We start from the raw sequence: 24922 nt of genomic DNA, 5'->3' as shown, positions 1-24922 counted from the left end.
CACAAAAAGATGATTGATAGGCACATCTAACTATCATCACAATGCTGAATATTAGATCCTCAAAACTTACTCATAACTGAAAGTTTATATTCTTTGACTAAAATCTCATTTTTCCCAACCCTGCACCCCCGGCAACCATCATTCTATTCTGTCTCTATGCATTTGACTTCTTCTTCTTCTTCTTTTTTTAGATTTCACATGTGAGTGAAATCATACAGTATTTGTCATTCTCTGTCTCATTTATTTCACTTAGCATAATGCTATCCAGGTTTATCCATGTTAAAAATGGCAGGATTGTGACTTTTTTATGACTTAATAATATTCCATTGCATATATATACATATGTATTTATATACACCACATTTTCTTGATCCACTCATCAATCAACAGACACTTAAGTTGTTTCCATATCATGGCTATTGTGAGTAATACTGCAATGAACCTGAGAGTACAGATATCTCTTTGAGATAGTAATTTTGTTTCCTTTAGTTATATATCCAGAAGTAGGATTGCTGAACCACATGGTAGTTCTATTTTTAACTTTTTGAGGAAACTTCATACTAATTTCTATAATGGCTATACCAATTTACATTCCCACCACTGTGCACAAGAGTTCCATTTTCTCTACAACACTTGTTATCTCTTGTCTAACAGGTGTGAAGTGATATCTCGTTGTGGTATTCTCTGATTATTAGTGATGTTGAGCATCTTTACATGTGCCTGTCTATAGAGCACCTTTTTGTATACCCATCTATTCAGGTCTTTTTTTCATTTTTAATAGGATTATTTGCTTTTTTCTTTTGCTATTGAGTTACAGGTGTTCTTCATGTATTTATCTGAAATTTACAAAGAGAGTAGATCTTAAGCATTCTCACTAAAAAAAAAAAAAGGATAACTATATGAAGTGATGGAAGTTAATTAGCTCGATTGTGGTAATTATGTCACGATGTATATAGCCATGCCACCCTGAATGCGCCCGATCTTGTCTGATCTCAGAAGCTCAGCAGGGTCGGGCCTGGTTAGTACTTGAATGGGAGATCATCTAGGAATACCAGGTGCTGTAGATGCTAAGAAAAAAAAAAGAAAAGAAAAAATCATCACCTTGTATGCTTTAAATATATCTGATTTTTGTCAGTAAAGCTGGAAAAATTTTTTTTTATAAAAAGAACGGTTCCCAATTTGTAGAATTCCTCTACAAAATAATTCAATCATATTGTGGCTCCTTCAATAGAACATTTTCTGAGGTCAGCATTTGATATTTATACTAACCCCAGAAGGGCTCCTCCCAGCTCTTATTCCCCAGGTTCTTTCTCACAAACTAGCTGGTGTATATGATCTAGGCTATATCTACAGTAGATTCACAAATTCCCCAATTGTTTTTTACCATAACCTCTACTGTTGTTGAAAGTAGCCCTGAGGTTTAAACTTCACCACTCTGTTGCAAATGAAGTAAATTCTTTTAGAAGTAGATAAGGAACAATCTCCTTCTTGACCAGGTACTCTATAACTCCAGCCCCACAAGCAAAATTTCTGAGCCTGGGCTCTAGATGGAAACAATAGCAAGCTTCTTTTCTCTCTGAGTGACATCCCACTCTAGGAGTTGAGTGCTTAGAGGGGAGTGTGGTAGGGGTTGGAGAGGGCGGGAGTTGCAGCAGCCTGCAGTCATTTCAGCTTGCTTCTCTTGGCTTTGAATCTCTGCCTCAAGGACTGGGGGAAGGGTTATGAGGAGGCCCTAGAATTCTCAATGCACCACACCCAAAGTAGAATCTCTATTCCACAAGTAAGGGTTGGGCATAAAAAGGAAGCTCCCCACTTCCAACCACACTCACTCTGAGACTTAGCCTCAGCAATAGGCAGCTAGGGGCAGGATGAGAAAAGCAGAAATCCTCCTCCTATTACAAAGAAAATTATCCAGTTGAGAACTGGGAGATAGAGGGAGCCCTGTGTTCTTGACAGCATCAGTCTGGAGTTGAGTCTATGGCTTACTGAGTTGGTAGAGGGAAGAAGGGGAGTGGTCTTGGTTCAAATACCACAGACTCTAACCATTCTTACCAAATTTTCATAGAATTTCTTGAGTAGATATTTCTTCATTTGCTGTTTGCCTTTAGGACCATTTCCAGAGGCTTTCAATGATTGTTTATACATATATCATTTTCACCAGTTTCAATGAGGAATGGGTCAACAGAGCTCCCTAGGTTATCATGCCAGAAATTGATCTATTTCAGTTACATTTATTTTTTAGTTATATATGGTACTTCCAAAAGTATTCATCTTAGCTTCTCCCTCATAATTTTAAATTTTTCTATAGTTACTTTACTTTTCTCCACTAAAACAATGACTGTTAATTTTATGTCAGTCCTCTCAAATTTTCAAACTCTCAGTTTCTAGAAGATTTGGAAACGAAGTTTTTCTTGGGCTAGTATCTAGAGTGAACACTCAAGACTGTGATGTTAGTTATTTATCTAAAATTAGGGAAAAGAACATCTTTCTCCATCACTGTCCTCTTTCATCATTTTGTCCATGTGTTAGTTCAGTTTCAGGAGAAAAGGATAAGGATGTCAAAGTTGGAAAGAGGCAAAGTTACTTCAATCTAGAGTCCACACAGACTCAAGGGAAGGCATTAGTAGGATTTCCTGTTGCTGTTGGGTTGATTTGTTATAAGGTAGTCACCTTTTGCTGAAGCCTGGCTGACTTCTTTGAAAACAGCAGTCAGCAAATGACTAACTATGCCTCGCAAGACTAATTCCAACACAGGAAGCTACAAAATGATGAGACCTGGGGATGCCCAAGGGAAGTCAATAGGGTGTACTCTCAAATTCTTTCAGGTCCTGGCTTGCAAAGCCTGCCATGTCATGGCTTGCAAAGTCTGTCAAGACCTCTGGAAATCTTTCATGAGTACTAGTCGGAACCTTTCAGCCAAAGGGCTCTGAGAGATGAATCTTACTTGGATGCTTAGGTTTACAATGCCTGTTAAGTTTTTACTTCTAGTTGGAATTGTGCCTCAAAAAGATGTTAGCAGAAAGGATTCTCTGAGAATCTTATTTATGAATAATAATAGCTATGTACTGGTTATTCTCCATTCGTCTCCCTGAAATCTATTTTCCCCATCCTTCTGTGCCTGGCTCTGTGTCCTCCTAAATTAACCCATGCTCCAGCATTTTGCCGACTAGTTTCCACTGGGGTTTGGCCGATGGAAGATAACAACATAAAATTGGAGGGTATGAGAAGAGAAAGATTGGGATGTTTTGTCCCTGCTCCTTCCTTGCTATACCACTGCCTCTCTGGTGGTAGCTGTGTCCCTATGACTCTCAGTGGGCCCATCCTCCAAAGTTCCTGTCCTGACTGGGCTCTAGAAACACTAATCCCTCTAAGAGCTTCTTGCTGTGTTGTTTTGTGTGCTTCATCATCTCATTTGTTCCCATAACCATGCCCATATCTTTTTAAGTAATCTCTTCATACAATCCATTTAGACTGAATTCTGTTTCCTGCTGGGTTCCTAACAATTACCATATTTTAAGACCCATGTGTGTCATTATTTCTAAGCCTCACCATAACCCTGCAAGCCATTATTGACATTATTCACTCCTTTACAGGTAAAGACATATGACTTAAACAAGTAAAATACCCAGTCACACATATAGTGAGTCACGGAGTTGGAATTAAAATTCTAATCCTTCTAACCAAAGTCATTTTCCTTATTTCATTTAAATTCGTAAACAGGTTCTACTTATGTTTTTCTTCCAAAGACTAATTTTATTTAAATATAAGTGAGATTTTATATCGGCTGTTCTATGAACATATTGATGAAGCTTAAGCCCTTATTTTGAAATAGAATTTGATGACGTTCACAAAGAAATTGCTAAATTTAAGTATAGTATCCCTGATTGATAAGTTTTAATGACTATAATAAAAACAAAAGATTTTATTTGAAACAGTGATAAAACTTGATAATCTGCTCTTGACCGGTGCCAACATTAAGTTTTTTTTGTCTTCAATTTTTTTTTAGCAGACACCCTTGGTTGCAACTCAATAACCATTTCTAATCCCCTTATCCCTAACTCTTTACACTTTGAGGCTAGTTCTCTCAGACTCTTTTGCAGGTATTCATGGCCTGGTGACCCAGGTCTGGCTAATGAAAAGTATTTCCTTCCCTGATAAAATGAAAACTACTTTTTTTTGCTCCTGTCCCGTTCTTCATGCCTAGAACAATGGTATGGTGCCTGAAATTATAACAGTCATCTTGTGACCATGAACCAGTATAAGTATGTCCCAAATATTTCATAATATTATATACCTATACTTAAAAGAATATTGTAGTTTTATACATAGTATATTTGCATGAATATATTCAATAAAGAGCTGTTAGACTCAAACACTGAGTTTCACAAACCCTTAAACTTCTGAGTTTTGTTGTTGTTTTATTAAATGCTGAATGAATAAAAAAGAATATTTCTAAAATATGTGCATGGCATAAAGAAAAACAATACACCGACCACCTAGATAACCACAACCCAGTATAAGAAAAAGAACAATGATGGAGGCAACTTCTATTTTATATTTTATACTTATCCATCCTTTGCCATTTTAATAATTCTCTTGCTTCCCTTTGTTCACCTTTATCCCACTTGAAAGGCTAGAAATTGAGGAAATAACTTTACCTCTTTTATCCATGTTAATACATGCTGATATCTTAGTCCCAACACCTGTTACCTTTTAAAATGCAGTAACGATTTTATGCAGTAAAGCCTGACAGCTCCCCTCCCTCCTCCAATTGCCAACACCTGTTACCTTTTAAAATGCAGTAACGATACTACTTTATGCAGTAAAGTCTGACAGCTCCCCTCCCTCCTCAAATTAAAAGGCAAAGAGACTAACGCAACATTAAAAACAGGAAGGTGCTCTTTATATTGGTAATCAAAAAGCTTTGAAGAGGCCTGAGAAGTTCATCTTCTCAGAGATAGATAAGAATTACACATGGTGAGATGGTGAGGGTAGTGGGAAATAGAGGGAGGAGAGAGAAGTCTTACAGTTAGGGTTGCGAGTGTAGGTCTTTGTGTGTTTTTAAAGAAGCGACTTCAACTTTGAGGTTTCGTAAGGGGTTCCCCCGGCTCTTCCCTCAGCTCAGTCCTAGGCAGGCAGACCCCTGCCCAAGCCTCCCTCCTGAGATCTTGCATATGCTTTCTTGCTAAATGACTCTTCACACCGTTATCTCCTCACGGGATACATCTGTTGGGTGCCTCACATCCTCAGCTCTGCTTTCATCTTTTTGCATCTCAACACATTGTTTCCTCAGTCCTGGTGCCAGAGTGGAAGGGAGCCATCCCGCCCTGCTTGCTCTGGGATTGGCAGCGAATGAATGATTGGCAGCGGGCATCTCTGTCAGGGCTTTGGCATGCTGCGGAGTAGAAGCCCTGTGCTAATGAATGCCATCTACACCTACCAGATGTGCCACTGGGTGACATGCCAGATCTTTTACATAATGCCATTCTGCCGGACACGAGACAGCTGGGGGCGGGGGTGGGGGTGGGGAGTCTTTTAATGCCTCTGGGTGGGAGTGGGTCTGCCTTTTTTTTTTTTAATTCAGACCTCCCGCCACCACTCAAACACCCAATCGGCTACCCTTACATTAGACTAAAGTCTTGGCTAAGGGCATCTTAGAGATAGGACATCCAGAGATAGCTCCGGAAACTTTCGATCTTTGTTCCTGGAACATCTCCTTTGACTGTCTCCCAAACTCATCTTTTTCCTTACTTGAGTTTGCTCCCACCCCCACCCAAACTCGAAAGAGGGGAATTTATTATTTTCTTTTTTTAGTTAAAGATATAAAAACATTGGAAGGATCTAAAATGGAAGGAGAGAAAGGGAGAAACTACAGTCCCCCCACCCCCAATTACTCTCTCCTCCACTACGCTAAATGTACAAGGATGAGCCTCTGTCACCCCATCTCTTTCCTTTTCCATGGTCCACGGAAAACTAGAGCGTACTTAAACCTAAGGGTGATATCCCGTCAGTGCCCCACGTTCTGGCTGAAGTAGATGTCTTAGTGTGGCGATGTCCAGAAATCCATGCCGGTTGGAGAGGAATATTTCCTGGAGTGGGATGGATTTGGTGGGAGGAAAGGGAAATGAGAAAACCACTTCTGACGGACAGCGGGTGTGTGCGAGTGTAGGAGTGTTTTGGTTCCCATCCTCCCAGGTCTCCACCTTCCGAGGGGAAGTGGCCGCGGGGCGGCTACCGAGCTGGTCCCGGGCTCTTTCGCTTGACCTGCCAGTCAGGACAGCCCTGGAATTCAGGGGACTTAAGAGGGCCAGGCCTCTGCTCCTCCTCCCCAGGGGCCATACCCGCCTCACACACACTCTTCTACTACACGCACTCAGGCAATGCTCCCACGCTCAGACCCTTACCCTTCGTGCGCCTCGGGCCGAGCCGCCAGGCCCCCTCCCTTCCAGCCGCACCCCCTCCCGCTGCCGAGGCTCCAGATGGCGACTCCTCGCGCTCGGCTCACGGCCCCCAGACGCCTCCCGGCAGCAGCCGGCGGTCGCTCCCTCCCTCCCAGCTGCTGCGGCAAGACTGGGGCGCTTGGCGAGGAGGGCGAGCTGCTCCGCAGTCTCCGAATGGGGCGGAAGCCGGGCCGCCAAGGGGCACGCAGGAGCTGTGTTGGTGGAGAAGGAGCCCCGCAGCCCCAAGTGAGGAGTCGCGAGGGAGTGCACAGGAAGGAGACATCCTGAACCCTCCGATACCACCCTCAAGCCCCACTCTGACCTCTGCCCTTCCTCCCCGCACTACCGCAACTTCCCCGCGCCTTGGGCGGGGCAGCTGCAGAAGCGGAGTACTGGCGGGACCGCAGGGAGCGGCCGCACAGCCGCCAGGAGGGGGCGCCCAGCATCCCGGAGTCTGGGCTGGACGGCGGGCTCCGCCTGGGCGTCCCGCCCCAGCCGGATAGAACGCTGTCTCCGACGGAAAGGTGCCCCCTTCTGCCAGAGATCCGTAATGCCCACCATCTGCGACCACCCCTTCCCCATTTTCTCCTCTCTTCTCAGTACCCTCTGCTCTCTCACTTTCTATGTGCTTCTCTTTTTTTTTCTTGTTTGCTGAGTTACTTTCCTTCTCTCTGCCTCCCCCTTGCATCCTGGAACTTTCCTTCTCTTGTCCATTCAACCGCTCCGGAAGGGGGATGTATTTCGTGCCTAGGCTCTGGCTCTTCCCCACAGATACCTCCTTGTATTCCCGAGAAAGCAGCCCGGAGAATGGCAGGCTCGCAGGGGTGAGGTCATTCCCTTCCAGGTCGAGACTGGGAGACTTTGATTTGGGGGTGAGAGATGCGTTTGAGAGAAACGCTTCCCCTGAACGCGGAGCTCAGAACTCCCCCATATTGGATGAATGTATGGATGGTACTGAGCCCCCTTTATCCCACCCAAAAGTCAGCACACTCGAGGCCATCTTCCTCTTATGCACACCCTGAAAGAGCTAAAGTTCGCCACCTGGTACAGTCTTTCTCTGCTGTCCCCCGAAGCAGTTGTGCTGGGGCGGGGGTGGGGTGGGAGGGAAGGCTGCTAAAGGGCCACCGCGTCTGGCGCGTTGCGCCCATCTGACATCTCTCTAATCTCCCAGTGCTCGGCGCGTGCCCATAGACCCTCTGCTCGCTCCTACGCCGCGGCCGTCAGGCATTAGACCCCCAAGAGCACGTTCCGTAAGCTCCCAGCACAAATCCCCTCGGAAACATTAATCACAACCTCCAGGGAATGCAAAATGTGTGTCCGTGCAGTGTCTGCCTTTTAATCCTAAACGTAATTCTGGAAAGCAGCATCAAACTGAGCTCTATTAATCCCTTACACGAGCAACTGCAATCTCTGACCCACTAGACTCTTTTCCTGCAATTTCACGAGGAGTTAGCTAGAAGAATGTTCAAAGACAGAAGGAAGACTATGAAAGACACTTGCCGCGCGTTAACACGATGACGGGGTGCACTTCAAAGGCGCTCCTGAAGTGGATTAGAATCACTGGCCAGAGTTCTGAAATTCTGCAGGGGCGGTGGAGCTTCACTGCGAGGGCAGTGGCACCTAGTGGGGTTAGGAGCTGGAGAGGATACCCTCTTCTCTCTTCTCTTAAGGCTTCGGAGCCAGGTGGCCTAATCTGTGAACTGTCCCCTCGCGACAAGGCTAGGGCAGGTGGATCGGCCTACCTAGAGCGCAAGAGAGGGCAGGGTTTGATCCCCTAAGGCCTGTTCCTCGCACTTGAGATTTCACTATCCTGTCGTTCAATCAATCATATTTCCCTTCTCCCATTTTATTCAAAACCGTCTTCCGGTTCCCTCATAATCGTAATTTGCACCATTGCCTTTTATCTTTGATTAATTAGGAAATCAAAAAAGATAATGGAGGGTCGGGCCAATAAATTAGCCTTAGGAACTGACGAACGTCTGGGGCTGCTGTGTGGGTGGGCACTGCCCAAGGAGGCTGGTTGCCCGCTGCTGCCCGCCCTGCAGGAAGGGGTTAAGAAAAGGCGCGCGGTGCCGGCTGAGTGGAGAGATCCGCTCTGAAACACACCCAGTGGGCACAAGCCAAGACTTCTCACGTACTAAGTGGACAGCCTCCTGCGAACTTGAGCTTTTACTGTTAGAGTCTAGAAAAGGAGAGAGGAGAGGATTGAGGTAGTGTGAGGGCAGGACTTCCGTTTCTTTTAAAGAGGCCTCCCTCCTAGGGGATGAACAGGTTTAAAACCCGGTGTTTTTAGGCTGAGGTCTATTTATTTCGGGGATGGGAAGTCAGATTTACTTTTGCCTCCTTTCCTTACCTCTCCACTGCCTATTAGTCTGAAGGAGGGCGGGGGGAAGTGAGGAGAGAGAGAAGGGAAAGAAAGTCAGTGAGAGATTCTGTTATTATGATCAAATCGGTTACTCCCTAGCCAAAGAGGAGAAAGCTCAGAACGCGGAGCTGCTCCCTGCCCTTGCAGAGGCGCCCGGCGGGTTCCGGATTCTTTTCTCCTTCCATGAAATCGATCACGCCTCCCAGACGGCTGAAGAAGAGCACTTTGCCACTCTTCACAGCTTCGCCCCAGCCTCTTTAGCTTTCAATTGAAAACCAATTAAAGGTTTCTATAAATCTGTTAGCTCCCCTTTTATCTGGAGACCCCTGATGCATGCGATATTGCCCTTTAGATGCCTCTTCCGTGTTTTGTTTCACAATTGTTGTATCAATATAATGCGGCCTTTCTTCCCCTGTCTCTATAGATACAGATACACAAGGAAAACCAAAGCTATTCAGTCTCCTCATTTGTCCAGCAGCCTAACAGTGGTGCCCTTTCTCTGCTGCTGCTTTCCCTGCTTCGGCAGCAGCAGTTAGGGTAGAAGCAGATGGCTACTGATTGGGGGAGCTTTGTGGCTCTAATACTGAATACTTTATGGAAAAAGACTTTATCATGCTTCGTTGGGCAGAGGAACAGGGCGATAAGATTTATGGCCAGGAAAAAGAAACCTTTTCCAAGTTACAGCTACTTCTCATCAGTTGTCTCCTTTGCCCAGAGGTTGAAACACTGAGAAATTGGTTTTATTTTATTTTATTTTCTGCTAACAACACTTTTTAGTCAGGGGCTGAGAGGAGATTATGAGCCAGAAGTTTATGGAATACCTTAGATTGTTGTTGCATCAACATTCTCTGACCTGGGTGGGGTGGAGGAGCGGGCGGAAAATGGAAAGGTATGGTCTCCAGCGCTGTTTGTAGCCATGTTTTCCTGGATGTCCTATTAGTTGCTAAGTAAAACATCCCTTATCCTATTATCTATAAGGAACAACAACAACATAAAGATGTAAGTGTTCCCACTTAAAGTCAGAAGAGGACACTGGTATTGAAGGAGTGAGGCAGTGAGGAGGCATGTAGTGATGTAGCTGTGCTCTCTACCCTGAAAGGACCTAGCTGTAAGGATAACTGAGGGATGTCTGCGAGTGTCAGCATTTGGACTCCAAATCGAATTTTCAAGCTCGAGGGAAGATTCCAACCTTTTTCTGGAGGCATAATTCACCCCAAGTGAATTCGCCCCTATAGAGTTTTACTCCTCTTGAGTCAGGTATGCTCTGTGTCTGCTGCAGAGATGTATCTCTTCTTCTTATGCAAGGGGGTGCACCCCATTGTTCCAAAGGTTCCCAAAGCCTGTTCTCTTAGAGCAGTTCTCCCTCTCTTCATCCCCTCTCTGATATCATCCCTTTCCGAGGACCAGACATAATGTCACACAGAAATGCTCTCAAAACGTCTACTGGCAGCCAGGCATAGAGAGATGGGAACCTGTTTCAATGCTGGGTCTCCCATTCCACTTCAGACAGACTCTTTGTCTCTTTAATACTTGAAATAGCATTTGCAACCCCCCAAAAATTGTTGATTACCTTCCACATTCTAAGCTACTTTTCTCTGTCGTTCCTATTTTTTTGCCTTTTCCCAAGAAACGGAAGAAAAGAGGCCAGGAGATGCTTGAAGCTTCCAGAAGTGTCATCTAACTTTGTGCCACAAGCTACCTCTTCCCAATTCTGCGTGCACTACCACCCCACATACTGACATGCACCTTTGCACTTTGTCTCTTTCTGAAGAGGAGAAAAAGTGGAGCAGGAGAGGTAAGATTTAAAAATTATATTTACCCAGTATTTCAAACTGGCAGTCACTGAGATGTTTTAAATAATAAACTACTTGGGCTCTTACCATGTGCTAGATCGACTTAACCGCCATGCTTATTGCACTTAATTCTTATGACCTTTTCAGTTAAGTATTATTATCCCTAGTTCATAGCTCCCCTTCCTTGACATGAAGCAGAAGCACAGAGAGGCTAACTAACCCAAGCGAGCAGTCCAGCTGGGATCTTAACCCAGGCTTGCCCTTGCAATACTCATAGCCACCCTATGGGATAAATGTTGTTGACAGTTTACAAATGAGGAAACTAAAAGTTAAGAGAGGTTAGGCGATTTACTCAAATACGCACAGCTAGTAGATCGCAGACCTGGGGTTAAAACATGAGTATTCAGGACCCCAAATTTCGAACAATCTCGGATCCTTAAGCAGAAAGATCCATGAGGAGACCACAACAGACCTTTGTCACGGGTCCCCTGTCTGGGCGAGAGCTTTCGCAAAGCATGAGACTGCAGGCAGGAGGTGAACTTAAGGCGCCTGTTCAGGGCTGCGGCTGCTCCAGAGCGACGTGGAGCAGGCGGAGGCGCTTCTGCTCCGCAGCCTTCGCCCAAACTGGGGGCTCTGTCGGCCTTGCGGCCCACAATGCTCCGCGCGCGGCCCGCTAGCGGGCCCGGGGGGCGGGACCTGAGCGCAGCAGGCGTGCGGCCCGCGGGCTCGAAGCCGGGATGCCGACCACGTGGCTGCGCTCCCGGCAGCTGGAGTGGTTCCATCACGCTCCCCCGGCTTGAGTGTGTCGGGTGGGTATGTGGCGAGGAAGCTCGCCCTTTGTCTGGGCCTATGGCCCTTTGAAGAAGAGGAGAGGCTGCGCGGCGTGGAGCCCTGAGCCCCGGAGGTTCCCCGGGGTTCTGGACCTCCGGGTCCTCACCAGGCTCTGGCAATCGAGTTAATCAACAGTGCGTTCACATGTGTTTCGACTCACTGGGTCGCGATGCCTCAGCCCTTGACAACCTGAGTTACCCCTCATTTCTAACGTGGTGCTGCTCCCAGGCCTAAAGAATGGGGATAGAAGCCCGACGTACCAGCTTCCTTGCAGAAGATTCTCTGTTCCATAAAGAGGGGAGAAGGGAGGAGGAATTGCAGCCTGTGGTGGGAACGTTCGGGCCCTTCCTTCTGCGGTAGAGGGTATCCTTGAACACCTGGACGGATTCCTCCAGCCTACTTTATCCTCCAGTACCTCCTAACAACCTCCGTAGAAACATTGAGAAATCCTCAGCCTTCACGGAGTGGTTCTGAAAGCGGTGCGCAATACAATTCCCAAGTTTTCTCATGAGGAAACCAAGGCAGTGTTGTAACAGTAACAATAGCCAGCACTGAAATGGGTATTTAATATGTCAAGCGCTGTTCTGTGCGATTGCTAAATATTAACTCAGCCTTCACAATAACTTTATAAATTTATTACCTTCGGTTCACAGACGAAGGCCTGAAGCACAGAAGGGTTAGGTAACCCATCCCCCAACCCCCCAGCTCAGGAACCGGGATTCAAACCCAGGAGGTCTAGTTCCTCTGATGGAGTTGTGGCCTGAACTTGAGTTGTTCGTTTTTCTTGGTCAGTTCTCCAGACTTCTAACTAAGGAGAATATTTCTTAATGAAGGCATCAAGACCTCACTGGGATGTCCAAAGCTGAAATGAAACTAACCCCAGCTCTTGGAAGTAATCCCTTACCATCTGCTCAGCAACTGGCTTCCTAAAGTGCACTGTCTTCGTTCCCTCAACTGACTCTTCCCAGCGACCCCCGGAGGCAGCTCTTGCCAGCCTTGGTTTGCCTGAGGGGAAAAACCAAGGCTGGGAGAGGTCACTGTCAGCCCAGCTAGTAAGAAATGGGAAAACAGACCCATGCCCTGGGAAAAGTGGTCAGGGAACCTTCTGGGCAAAGGTGTGTGCTGGGGGCAGGGGTGGTGGTGATGGTGGTAAAAAGGATCATAGATGTTGGGGAAAGCCCAGCCCTCAGGACGCCTTTCCTCCAGGAAAGTGGTCACCTAGTAGGAAACAAGTGTTGGCACTAATTCCAGGGAGGTGGTAGGAGGCTGGAAAACATGGAAAACGTGAGAGGGTGGGCTTAACTGCACTTGGTCTCTGCTTCATCCTGTGTCCTGGACCTCACCCAGTGTGTTGCTTGGTCTTCCCAAGTTCATGGTTTGCACGCAGGCAAGAGCAACCCCCCACGGAAAGTGGTCACCTAGTAGGAAACAAGTGTTGGCACTAATTCCAGGGAGGTGGTAGGAGGCTGGAAAACATGGAAAACGTGGGAGGGTGGGCTTAACTGCACTTGGTCTCTGCTTCATCCTGTGTCCTGGACCTCACCCAGTGTGTTGCTTGGTCTTCCCAAGTTCATGGTTTGCACGCAGGAAAGAGCGACTCCCCACCCCCAGCCAGCTGAAAGTAGCTTGTCTGCTCTCCGGTGCCTTTCCGTGTCAGGGTTCTGCACTTTTGATGAATCATGCCAATATATTGAGAGTGGTGTCTGTGTCTTGGTGATGCTGTTGGGATAGTACCTTCCCTGGGTCTCTCTCCCAGAGACACCTCGTTTGCCTACAATGAAGCCCGTAGGTCATTTGGCCTTCTCTGCACACTCTGTTGCTGTGCCCTTTAGTGAGACATGAGCACCTCAGAATCCAGAAAAGTATTGTCTGGATCTAACAGTCACTTCCATGCCTTGCCTTGCCACCCAAACATTGGGCCCAAATTCAGCTGTGAGTGGCTTGGGATAGAGCAGCTCATTCAGTCCCCCAGGTAAGAAATAGAATCCGCTGCACTCAGCACATTGACTTTCTCCGTGATATTTTCACAAGGTCAGAGAATGCCCAACTTGTCTGGCAACGTTAACTTCCTAGGGCCCAAGGTAAACTGACTCTAAAATGTAGATAATGCTATGAGGCATCTGATCACACACACAAGGTACTAAATACAGAAATCATAAGTAAAATATATTATGTAGAACTCTTTAGTTTTGTTTCTCCAGGAACAATTGCTCTCCTATATGACTATACACAAACTATTTTTCTCAAAGCCATCTTACACAAATATGTGCAAAAAGGAGCACTGACTACTTTATGGACATATAACCAAGAAAAATGATAGAGTCCTGACAGTTTTTTAAATTGATGCTCTCAACAATATTCACCCATAATCTGTTTACACACACACACACACACACTCTCATGTCTGATTAGGTATAAATTTGTTCAGACCTAAATTGGATTCTAGGCCTTCAGGAAATGTCAACATCCAGGTCTTTATAGTCAATATGTTTATTCTTATTAGAAATTTATGAATGATTTATTTGATAATTCTGGATATTATTTATTTTTAAAAGATAGGCTTTCCTTAAAATGTTAAAGGAGATTATGAATATCTTCGTTACCTTTATATCACATGACCAGACTACCAAATCAATCTGGGAACTGGCCTTTTAATCAGCAAATTCAAGAGAACAAGTATGTTTCAGTCTTCCTGCCTATTATTTCTGCCACTTTGAAATATATGTACAGTATTGTTTATAGTAGTCATGCTGTTACTATTGTTTCTGACAAGTTGATCTTTGAATTCTTTAAGAGATCACTTCCTCAAGTATTAGAATTGAAGACTTACATTGGTAGTTTTTAATTGCTTATGAAAATCTGTTAAAACCTGTTGGCTTTCCATACAATATTTGGGGACACTAGAGTAATACCTCTGGATTAAATCATGAAACACCTGCAATTCGCTTGAATTGAAATCATGAAAGATGGTTTTCACTCAAACAGTCCAATTAGCAATATGAGCAGGGGAACAATTTGGGTATTGTGAAGAAATAAACTATATTTCCAAAGCTCTAACAAAGCAATGTGAATTATCACTGTTGTGGTTACTAATTGCTTTCTAGTCCCCCAAATCATTTTCATTTCTTTTCTTTTTTGTCTTCCTTTTCCTTCAAGAAGATCAGATGTGTCTGTCTCTCTTCTCAGGCTTCAGAAAAGTATGCTATGGATAAATTCCAAGCTAGAACATCCTGGGAATTTGTGTTCTACCTAGAACCCCTTCCCAGGAGAGCCGCTTTATGCTGCTCATCCCCCAGCAGCCCAGTTTAGTCTAAATCCACACCTCAGAGGGCTAGCTGGGATTAGGTGCCAAGGAATCGAATCCGCCCAATATGTATCCACTGAGTATCAATCAGCATCTCTTTTTCTACACACAGGAATTACACAGAGACTAAAATAGAGCAGAAATGAGGTGGAACTCACTTACTGAGTGTTGGAATAATGTCTCTTTTCGTGGCTGTGAAAAGAAATTTGTTGTAGTTTCTCAACTTGGTGACATTTCTAAAGCCTAGAGCCAATCTTCTCAAAATCTGATACTCCTTTCCATTTGAGACTACTGGACATCCCTTGGTCCCTAGTCTGCCTGGAAGCCTGGCTCCGAGGGTGAGGAGGCTCAGAGTGCCTGAGAGTTGGCCATTCCTACATTTCTTTCCTCCCATCCTCCCTCTGCTACTGAGGTCTATTCAAAGGCTGCTGTGTCTGACTCTGGAAAAACTTCATAACCTTCGGATTTGACAGAAAACCAGGATATTCCTGCCAGCTCTCTGAATATTCATCTGGGGAGGGACATAAAAGGGAGAGAGACTCCCTAGGGTCAGGATGCTCAGTATTGGATCTGGGTCACAGGTCACACACAGGTGAACATGAGGCCTTGGTTTCAGATCTGTGGTAGTTGCCTTCAATATCACTTCAGTTGCTAGCCCTGCTGGAAGTCATACTCAGAAGCCATTAAGCCAGTTGACTACAAACCCAGATCCAGAAGAGGAAATGAATTATACAAAGTTCTCAAAGATTGTCCATCTCACAGCTGAACCCCAACAGAATGGCAAGTGGAACCTGAGATCCCTCAGAGAGGGGGTTTTAAACCTGAGAAAGGTAGGTTGTAATCATAATGATAGTAATAGTGGGAGAAGCAGCAGCAGCATTTAAAACAGCAACCATTCATTAAGAAAGAAGAAAAGCTGGAGAGAAAAATATGAGTCAAGAGTAATGATCCCTGCAGTAGGGAGCCTGGAGTCCCTTCTCACAGGCTACAAAAATAATCCATCCCTTTCTTAAGTTTCTGCCTCTACCAGGATTAGGCTGGGAAACATTCACTCACTTATCACTTGATGAACCAACTCTAATACTTAGGGTGAGGAATTGAGATTGCCATGTAAACTTATAAAAAATAAAATGTCTCCTATCTCTGTATACCTTTATCCAGCTCAGCAAGTCTGCCTCTTCTTGCCTTTAAGTTTTCCCTTGGAAACTTTTCATATTCTCCATGGTAAGGCTATGAAGGTCCATTCTCTGCCTCCCCCCAACTCTCAAAGCCCTTTCCAGAGACGTCCTTGTGGGAAATAAGTAAGCTTAGGAAAAGGTTTCCATCGTCTGCTTCCTTGGCATCCACTTGTTTTCAGGTGCATTTTTTCCTTCACCATGAATTACTTTTTAAACAAACAAACAAACAAACAAACAAAAAAACTAAGCCATTGCTGATATAGTACTTTAGAAATAGGATTAGAGAGGGATGAACCAGGACCTAGAAAGGGAGAAAGAAAAGCAATGTGTTTTCATTCTTAAAGGGTAATAATCCTTCTTTGTGGACGGAATTATTTAAAAAAGAAAAAAAAAAGAACAAAAGTTATCCAATTGGCCCAAATAAACTCTTATAAGACTTTTAAACAAACAAACAAACAAACAAACAAAAAAACTAAGCCATTGCTGATATAGTACTTTAGAAATAGGATTAGAGAGGGATGAACCAGGACCTAGAAAGGGAGAAAGAAAAGCAATGTGTTTTCATTCTTAAAGGGTAATAATCCTTCTAAGTGAGTTATTTTAGAGACTGGACCTGCCTCCTGTCACAGAAGTTGAGAGACTTGGGGCCCTATTTCTCCACTCTGGGAGAAGAAACAACATGTCCATTCTAATATCCTCTAAGAATCAGGTTTTCTTTCTTACCCCTTCTCCACCCTCTCACTTAAGTCATAAAAAGCAGCACCTCAGGAATCATTCATCAGCCCCTCTCCAGCCTTCTCTTCCAAAACAATACTTCAGTTGTCTACACATGTATTTTTGCCATAACTGCCTGAAGCCTTGCTAAGTGGAGCCAAGGAGAACATATCCTTACTCTTCATTGTCATCCCTCTAATCATTTAACTGGAAATAAAATCCCAGGGAAAAGAGCTCCAAATATATGCATAAATCCATTGTTCCATGTGAATTAGATAAAACTATTGACTGAGGTACATTTTTATAGTACTATTTGAGGCTGAATAAATGTCTCAATCATTCATTTAGTATCAGTGAATTTCAGTAAGTAATAATGCAGAGTGATTTCGAAGTAGTTTATGCTCATAAATTTTAGCCCATAAATTTCTAGAGAAATAAAAATAATTTGTAGGTTTTCTTTACCTCCTATTATTAATGATTGCCATTTAGACCACTTATATTACCAAACAAATAGATACCATTTAAAATATTAGAAAACCTCAAAGTAGGAACTTCAAGCTTTATCTTACCCACATTTAGTTTTTTGTTGTTGTTGTTATGTCAGTCATTTAATACATAAGACAAAGAGTTAGTTGGATTCATTAAATGTTAGAAATTCTTTTATTTGGGGATTTTTTCCCTGAAATCAATAGAGAAAATCTAATTAGGGGGCAGAAAAAATGAAACTGAGAGGAAATATCATGTGATGGCCAGATTCTCAATACACATCTCTCCTCTTTGTTGTATAGAATTTTAGCTCTTTTTCTTCTTAACATTTGGAAGGCCAACGTAAGTACAGGTTTCTTAGTTTCTAAAAACTGAAGTCTAGGTACACTACCTCAAAGGAGACATAGTCTAAGATGTGCCCTTTATATTTAAGAAAGAAAAGGCCGGAGGAAAGAAAAATGCCTCCATTTAGGGTTTAAGGTATTCCAGAATGTGGGTATTCTGGAATGGATTATTTTATACTCACAACATGTAAGGGGATTTATTTTAAGTGGCTTGCATGGACAGATAACTTTCCCTGGAAAAGGCAAACTTCCTGTTCTCTAACAGCAAAAGAAAGGTCTAAGTAGTATTCTGTTCAACAGTTAAATGGAATTAGGTTTGTGGACACTGTCTCCAACCACACACATAGCTTCCCTTTCGCTTTATCAGGCTGTCATTTCTAAGGGACCACAACTCCCTTATGGCTACTTCTCTCTTAAATTGCTGTTGTTTACACCTATCTCTTTTTCTTTTTCTTTACCCTCCTCTTTTCTGAATTCGCTTAAGTGTCTGGCCATTATTTTTCAACCTTGCAGGTTATTTTACAAATGTTTGAGGCAATTCTTTTGACATTTCTAACTCCCTCACCCTCTCTTTAAACAAAGTATTTGGGTTTGGCGGGGTGGAGAGAAAGAAAGGTTGAGAGGAGAATGGAGCATCCAGTCATAAGACAACTGGTGGCTAAATACAGTTGCAGATTTTCATACGCAGACATGTGAGAGCCCTCAGCATTGAGCTTTGCTCATTATATGAGTTGTCCTTAGCCAAACTATTTAAAAGTGTGCACATGTGCATAAGAGAAATGATATGTTAAGATAAAAGACAACTGCAGTTTGAGAAGCTTTCTTTTTGAAAAGTCAGTAGCTAACCTGGAAATAAAGGGAGAACTCCCTCTTTCCTCCCTAGTTTATGGAAATTTCTCAACCCTGCTTCCCCCGAGCACCAGCTTAATCCTAGGCAACAGCTCTGTCTGATCCAAAGCACTGAGAACTTATAGGAGGAGAACGGGGGGGCGGGGGAGGAAGGGGATGGCTGACCAGGGCCCAGGGAAAAGAGAAGGGAACAGAGGAATAGACCAAGGAGAAAATAACTCACTTAATGGGAAATTCCTCGCATTTTTTTTTTTTTTTTTCTCTTCAGCAAAATCCGTTCCTAGCCTCTTCGGACCGCAGGCGCCAGCGAGGAAAGGCTCAGTGCCTCGACGCCCCAATGGTTTCCGGAGGGAGGTCTCAGAGCTGCGAAAGAATCAAATCAACTCGGTACACACCTTTTCCTTTAAGCTGCTTTTTGCCAACACAATCCACTTACCTTATTTAAACACTGGATAAAAAACAAGGCTGTCTGCTCGCCTCAAGTCGTGGTTCTGCTTTGTCCACTTTAGCCGGCTACACATCTGATTTATCCTAAAGCTAACAGATTGCTCTCTTCAATATAATGGTGTTGTGGGAGGGGCCGAGGGACTGGGACCGTGTACATCACTCAAAGACCTTTCTTCCCTTAGGAGTACAGAGTTGAACGGCGAAAAAGAACCCTGAGATCCCTAGCGAAAATGTCCTTCGGCCCCTGTTGAAGGAGGCAACTTTAAGACTGTTAAAGATCTCAAGTCATTAGCACCAGCTGCTGCACTAAAGGGGCCAGCCAGCGCCTCTAAGTGGCTTAGCGCACAAACGAGGCTCCCGAGACAGCCGCGGCAACTCCATCCACTCTTCCACCGCAGGCTGGACGTGGAAAGCTCTCCGGGGCACATCTCGGTAATAATTTTTACTTTTGACTCACTCTTCCCTCACCCATTGGAGGTCTTAGAATACCGGCCTCCCCCAACATGGGACTCCCTTAGGGATTACGCAGAAAGCGCGGGGCAGAGGGCGGAACAGCAGTAATAGCTTGAGTCTAGTATCCTGGGTTCTTCCCAACCATCTCTCCCTTACCCCTTCCCCAGCTGAGGTACTTGTGTCCTGGGATCAGATAACCCTAGAAAATCCCCTTCCAAGGTCTGGCAGGGTCCCCATTTCCCTTCCCTTACCCCATCTCCAGCTCCACGGAAAGACTGAGCCAAGTTCTCACCAATGCGCATCCTTTCTGAATCTTGCTCGCAAGGGCTTGGTAGAGTGAGCGCTCCTAGAGAGAGGTGGCGCTGGTTTATCAGCCCCAGGCAACTAGCTGCGCGAACCAGCGAGGGTTCAATAGCCAGAGAATCCCTCCGGCCTAATCTGTAACCACCCTCCGCTGAAAAGAACTCAAACTCGGAAAATGCGCACCGCGTCTGTGCGCGCGCTGAGGCCACCTTTTTGCCAGAGGTTCTCTCAAGTGTCAGGCGAAATGGGAAAAAGCCCTTTCCAGTTCTTTTGGTACTTCCCTTTCCGACCCCGAAACCGATTTCCCCTCCTACAGTCCCAGAGGGCCGATGCTTTAGGAAGTGGCTGGCCGGGCCACGCTCAGAGAGGCGTTGCCCATTGGGAAAGGCGCTCGCGACCTGCGGGGCGCCGGCAAGCGGGAGAGACCGCTTCCAGGCAGGCGGCGCCGGAGGGAGCGCCCAGCCCAGCAAAGAGTTAAAGGGAGGGGACGTGGGCTGTCACGCGTCATTGGGCAGATTATGTGCAGCAAACAAAAAGTGTGTGTCTGCGTGCCAGTCAGTCACTGCATCGGGTCCATCTGTCCGACGACAGGAACCGGTTATGGTTTTATCCTAGTCGGCCCCACAGTGTCTCTCAGACCCACATTGTCCTCTTAAGTTTTACGTGCTTTCCATTTTTCCTGTTACTCTGTTTCCCAGCTGGATTTGAGCTGTGGATATATAAGCTCTCCCCCTCCCTCTCTGCTCTTCTCTCTCTCCATCTCTTTCTCTTTCTCTCTCTCTCTCTCTCTCTCTCTCTCTGTCTCTCTCTCTCTCTCCATCTCTCTCCCTCTGCCTTTTCTCTCTTTAGGCAGAGTCTACAAGACAGCAACATCAACACCTCTTGACATGGAAATACACTGATACAATAGGCAAAAGAAACACTCGATTGCATCTCCCGCTTTCAGGTGGCCTTATTTGGGCGATTGCATCCTGACCTTATTCTTGGTAAGTCTAAGTGCATTGATGTGGGAGGGGGATGGGAGGAAGGTAGGTTTGGTGGAGAGAGTGGAAAATTGTGTTCTCTCATTATCCAGAAGAGGGGGGGGGGAGTAATTGTTGAGGGGATCTCTGCTGCCAATAAGATTATACAAAGGGAGGAGCTGGTGGAGAGCAGTTTGCAGGAGAAGCGAGCGACTGGGGAGCGCGCCGCCGCCAGACAATGCCTGCCTCCAGGGGAGGGCGAGCGGCCGGCAGCAGCAACCGGCTTTTGGCAAGCCCAGCCGGCTCTGGAGAGGATGCCCCGGCGGATGAGAACCTGGGGCCTAGAGAAGGATGCTGAGCTGTGAAGGGATGGGTGGCAGACGACCGCACGCGGGCAGGCGAGCTCAGGTTCTCGCCCAGCGGTTATTGTGATAGTCTCGATGCTCGTGGCGGCCGCCTCAGCGACGCGGACCCCTATTAGCGCGGCGTAGCGAGGATCTTTTCACCGTATTGTTAGGTAGAACTGCATTTTAATGATTGCGTCCCTGCTGTTGCCCCAAGTGACGGGGCGACCTCCTGGCACAATGAAACGCTTGTGTGAAAGAGACTTTTTAAAGGAAGAGAGAAATTTGGGGCATAAAATGCTGAATTGAGGAAATTGAGAGAATAGGATTCCGTTGAAAAGGAGATGAGAAGTTCTGGAGGATTTTTAAAATATATTAAAATTTGCAATTGGAGATCAGAAAATCTACCTTGTGTGGGGTAAAAATGGCCACGGATAGATCTTGTATCATAATAAAGTAAGTTTCTACTTTATGGATATTTCTTTTATTTCTGTCTGGTACATACAGCCCAATACTTGACATTTGGGGAATATAGCAGAGTGAATGGGAAAAGAGGCTGGCCAAAGTTTCATGCTCTATTAGCTGGAAAGAAAAAAACACTGCCTTGTAATCACATTTGCAAAATTAATTGGTTAACAGACATTAAGATTAAAATGGACATTACTAATATTATTTCATAATGAATAGCTTCTCAGGAAAAGAATTAGGTCTACTCTTTCCTGCTACTTAAATTATACCAAACATACAAAAATTACCGCCTATAGTGGCATTATTAAGGAAAAACTAACTTGAGAGAATCTTTTAATCAGTCAGAAAGAGTGAACAATGCAGTTAATTGAAAGCCAGTTTAAATTTTAAGTACCTGTTTTGTGTTTTAAAAACAAGTCTCATAGGCAGTGTCCAGTGGCAAAGGAAGAAAAATGTCTCTTTATGACAGTTTAATAGAAAGCTCTCCGTCGGGGCATTGCTTTCTAAATTGCTGCGGATTAAACAGCTGGAAAGCCCACCGAGGTCTACTCAAGCAGGCTGCCCCTCTTGCCCAGATAGGGTCATATCTGGAAAGCAAGAATTCGCCAGTCATTACACACGCGGTATTTTAGACTGGAGACACTTCGGGTCTGCCCTGTACCTACTCACTTCATGAGGCACATGCGACTCAATCCACCCCCTTGTATAACAAGGTAACTGGGATTCACCCTCATCCATAAATAAGCATGTCGAGAAAAAATAATTACCTCTGCTTGCTGCTTTTAATTAAAGCCTCAGAGGGACAGTGTTGGATTATGGTAATGAGCAGACATACGTCCCCTCTTGTAGGCTGCAGAAAAAGGTTAGCTGACACGGAATCAGTGGCCCTGACACTCCACTTGAAATCCATTCGCCATGCTCGGTTGTCTCCGCCTGTTCTCTAATGCTGCTCCCCTCTTTGGAAGAAAAAAATAAATAAAATCAGCTCCCCAGCACCCAGTTCAAAATATAAGAGAGGAGAGGTGTTTTCTCCCAAGGGTTAGAAATTTCTTTCAGTCAGGACAGTCTATAGACTAGTAAAAAATACTATTGTTCCCCCCTACCCTATCCCCCGAAATCCTGCCCATCCTCCCCCAAGTTAATGCAAAAAAAAAAAAAAAAACCCGATCTCGTCTTTCCTTAGCCCTATGCTTTTCTTCTTGCAGTCAGTCCATCCTAAGCTCCTACTATTTCAATTATTTTTTTTTAAAGGAAGGGAAAGTACTCTTTAGTTGGCATTTTCAGAATACTCCAGATTTAATCTGCCATTGGCTTTATTTCTGACATTAGAGCTGTGCAAAAATCAGGTGAATTCAAGAAAAATCTGTCGAGTGGTTAAAATGTTCTGCCTGGATTCATAAAGGCAAAAGGAGTAATGCAACCCGCTTCGTTGTCTTGTGTATCTGTCTCCAGCGATGGAGGATTCGGGCATCCAGCGAGGCGTCTGGGATGGAGATGCCAAGGCTGTCCAACAGTGTCTGACAGATATTTTTACCAGCGTTTACACCACCTGCGACATTCCTGAGAATGCTATATTCGGTCCCTGTGTCTTGAGCCATACTTCACTGTACGACAGCATAGCTTTCATAGCTCTCAAGTCCACTGACAAGAGAACAGTTCCTTACATTTTTCGGGTAAGTCTTGACCGGTACTGCTTAGGGTTTGAGGGTAATGTCCTGTTGAAAAGAGACTAAGACTCATTCTAATGACAAGCTGAGACATGTTCTGAATGTAGAAAATGCAATAATATGAGTCATCCTATTTTACCACTAAAAATTGAAAAGGAGAATTAAACTCAAATTATTGTTAACTGATTTTCTGGAATAAATGACAAAATTTGCTTTGGAATGCCAGTTATGTCTAAATCAGTGCATCAGTTCTGAGCTTTCCTAGTGATGAACGCTACTTTCTTAACTCGGGGAAATTTCACCAGGGTTGAGGCTATTTATATATTAAGTACTTTCTCATCTTCCTATTTTTGGCTTAAATAATTTTTCTTTGTAAAGAAAGAAATGCCACAGAATAATTTCTGAGATCTAAGTTTGCTTTTCATGTGTCAAACAAAATTCTCCCACATTTTTGTAATGCGGGACAATTTAGAATTAAATTCTCAAGAGGTTAACACTAATTTGAATTGTAAGAAGAAATTCTCTCATTTAATGTTCAACCACTATATGAAAACGACTACTTAAATAGGCTATATGGCTGATGCAGCGATTCAAGGGACAGTTGGTTATCTTGTCTGCTGGTTACAAACATGAGGATGGGTGCCAACTTGGGTCAAGTTTTTGGAATCTTGATCTCAGATAAATCTTTGGAAAAGAATAACAGAGAAAATGGCCCTGGTTCCTCTGGCATCATTCTGTCACAAAAGTCTCCTTCCTCTACCCTCTTCCTTCTTGTATTTTTTTCCTAAACTGTAGGTAGACACCTCAGCGGCAAATGGTTCCTCAGAAGGTCTCATGTGGCTGCGTCTGGTCCAATCAGCCAGAGATAAAGAAGAGCAGAACCTTGAAGCCTATATAAAAAACGGACAGCTGTTTTACCGCTCTCTCCGCAGGATTGCCAAAGACGAGGAGTTACTAGTTTGGTACGGGAAAGAACTGACTGAGTTACTGTTGCTCTGCCCCTCTAGACCCCACAGCAAAATGAATGGTAGGTTGGCTTGCGACCTGCGTGTGGGCCCTTAACTAGCAGGGAGCAACCTGGAGAGCAATCCAGGGAGCTAGGGGCTCACTCTGGCGCATGGGCGTGCCTTTCCTCTTTTTGGACATCTCTTACAAAACTTCTGATAGCCAGTCCATAATGAAGTTGGGGCAGATAGGTGAGGATAAATTGAGGACACTTGGCTTAATTACTGCACTCTCCCAAAAAAATCAGGAGGGAAAGTTAAGTCGGGTCGTACAGGATCTTCTTTTCTCAGGCACTCAAGCCCTGAGAGGTGGTGGATTTGTAAAGGGGTTGATGGCAAACTGGCCTGGTGATGATGCTGAGTAATCATGTGGTATGCGTGTGTGTGTGTGCATGTGTGTGCATGTGTGTGGTGTTTGCTCACTAAGCAGGGTCGTCCCCTTACACATGCCTGGAATGCAGCCAACGTTTCCAGTTTGAGTTCCCTTATATGGCGCATCTACGATTCCGCTGCCCCAAGAGACTTCACAGCGCTGATAGGAGCCTCCAGGACGAGCAAGGCAGCGGCGTGGGCACCAAGGATCACGGTGGCGGCGGCGGCGGCGGCGGCAAGGACCAGCAGCAACAGCAACAGGAGGCGCCCTTGGGCCCGGGCCCCAAGTTCTGCAAAGCCGGCCCTATTCACCACTACCCGGCCCCCTCCCCCGAGGGCAGTAACCAGCCCGCCGCTGGGGTTGGAAGCGCGAAGCCTTCCACGGACTTTCACAACCTGGCCCGGGAGCTGGAGAACTCCGGAGGAGGCAGCAGCTGCTCCCCAGGCCGGAGCCTCAGCAGCGGCAGCAGCGGCGGCGGCCACCAGGAGGCGGAGCTGAGTCCCGACGGCAACGCCGCGGGCTTGGGCAAAGGGAAAAGGAAATTCCCAGAGGAGGCGGCGGAGGGAGGCGGCGGCGGCGCAGGGCTGGTGGGAGGCC

At 45.2% G+C, this 24922-nt stretch overlaps 1 protein-coding gene and 1 pseudogene across 1 annotated transcript in view; both read left to right on the top strand.

Moving 5' to 3' along the window:
• The first annotated feature begins 948 nt into the window (after positions 1-948).
• On the top strand, positions 949-1067 carry LOC112476410 (annotated as a pseudogene).
• A 19190-nt stretch (positions 1068-20257) lies between these two features.
• The window catches only part of PRDM8 (PR/SET domain 8), a 5729-nt gene continuing 1064 nt past the window's right edge, over positions 20258-24922 (top strand). Inside the window, exons 1-4 of the mRNA XM_025043814.1 lie at positions 20258-20493; positions 22734-22954; positions 23744-23975; positions 24383-24919. Of these exons, the coding sequence (XP_024899582.1) occupies positions 22736-22954; positions 23744-23975; positions 24383-24919 (988 nt within the window). The 5' untranslated portion in view covers positions 20258-20493; positions 22734-22735. The remainder of the gene's footprint in view (positions 20494-22733; positions 22955-23743; positions 23976-24382; positions 24920-24922) is intronic.

Source organism: Pteropus alecto, unplaced genomic scaffold, assembly GCF_000325575.1.
Source record: "Pteropus alecto unplaced genomic scaffold, ASM32557v1 scaffold161, whole genome shotgun sequence".
Taxonomy (NCBI): Eukaryota; Metazoa; Chordata; class Mammalia; order Chiroptera; family Pteropodidae; genus Pteropus; species Pteropus alecto.
Note: the sequence above shows the minus strand (reverse complement) of the source record. Positions and strands in the feature narration are given on the sequence as shown.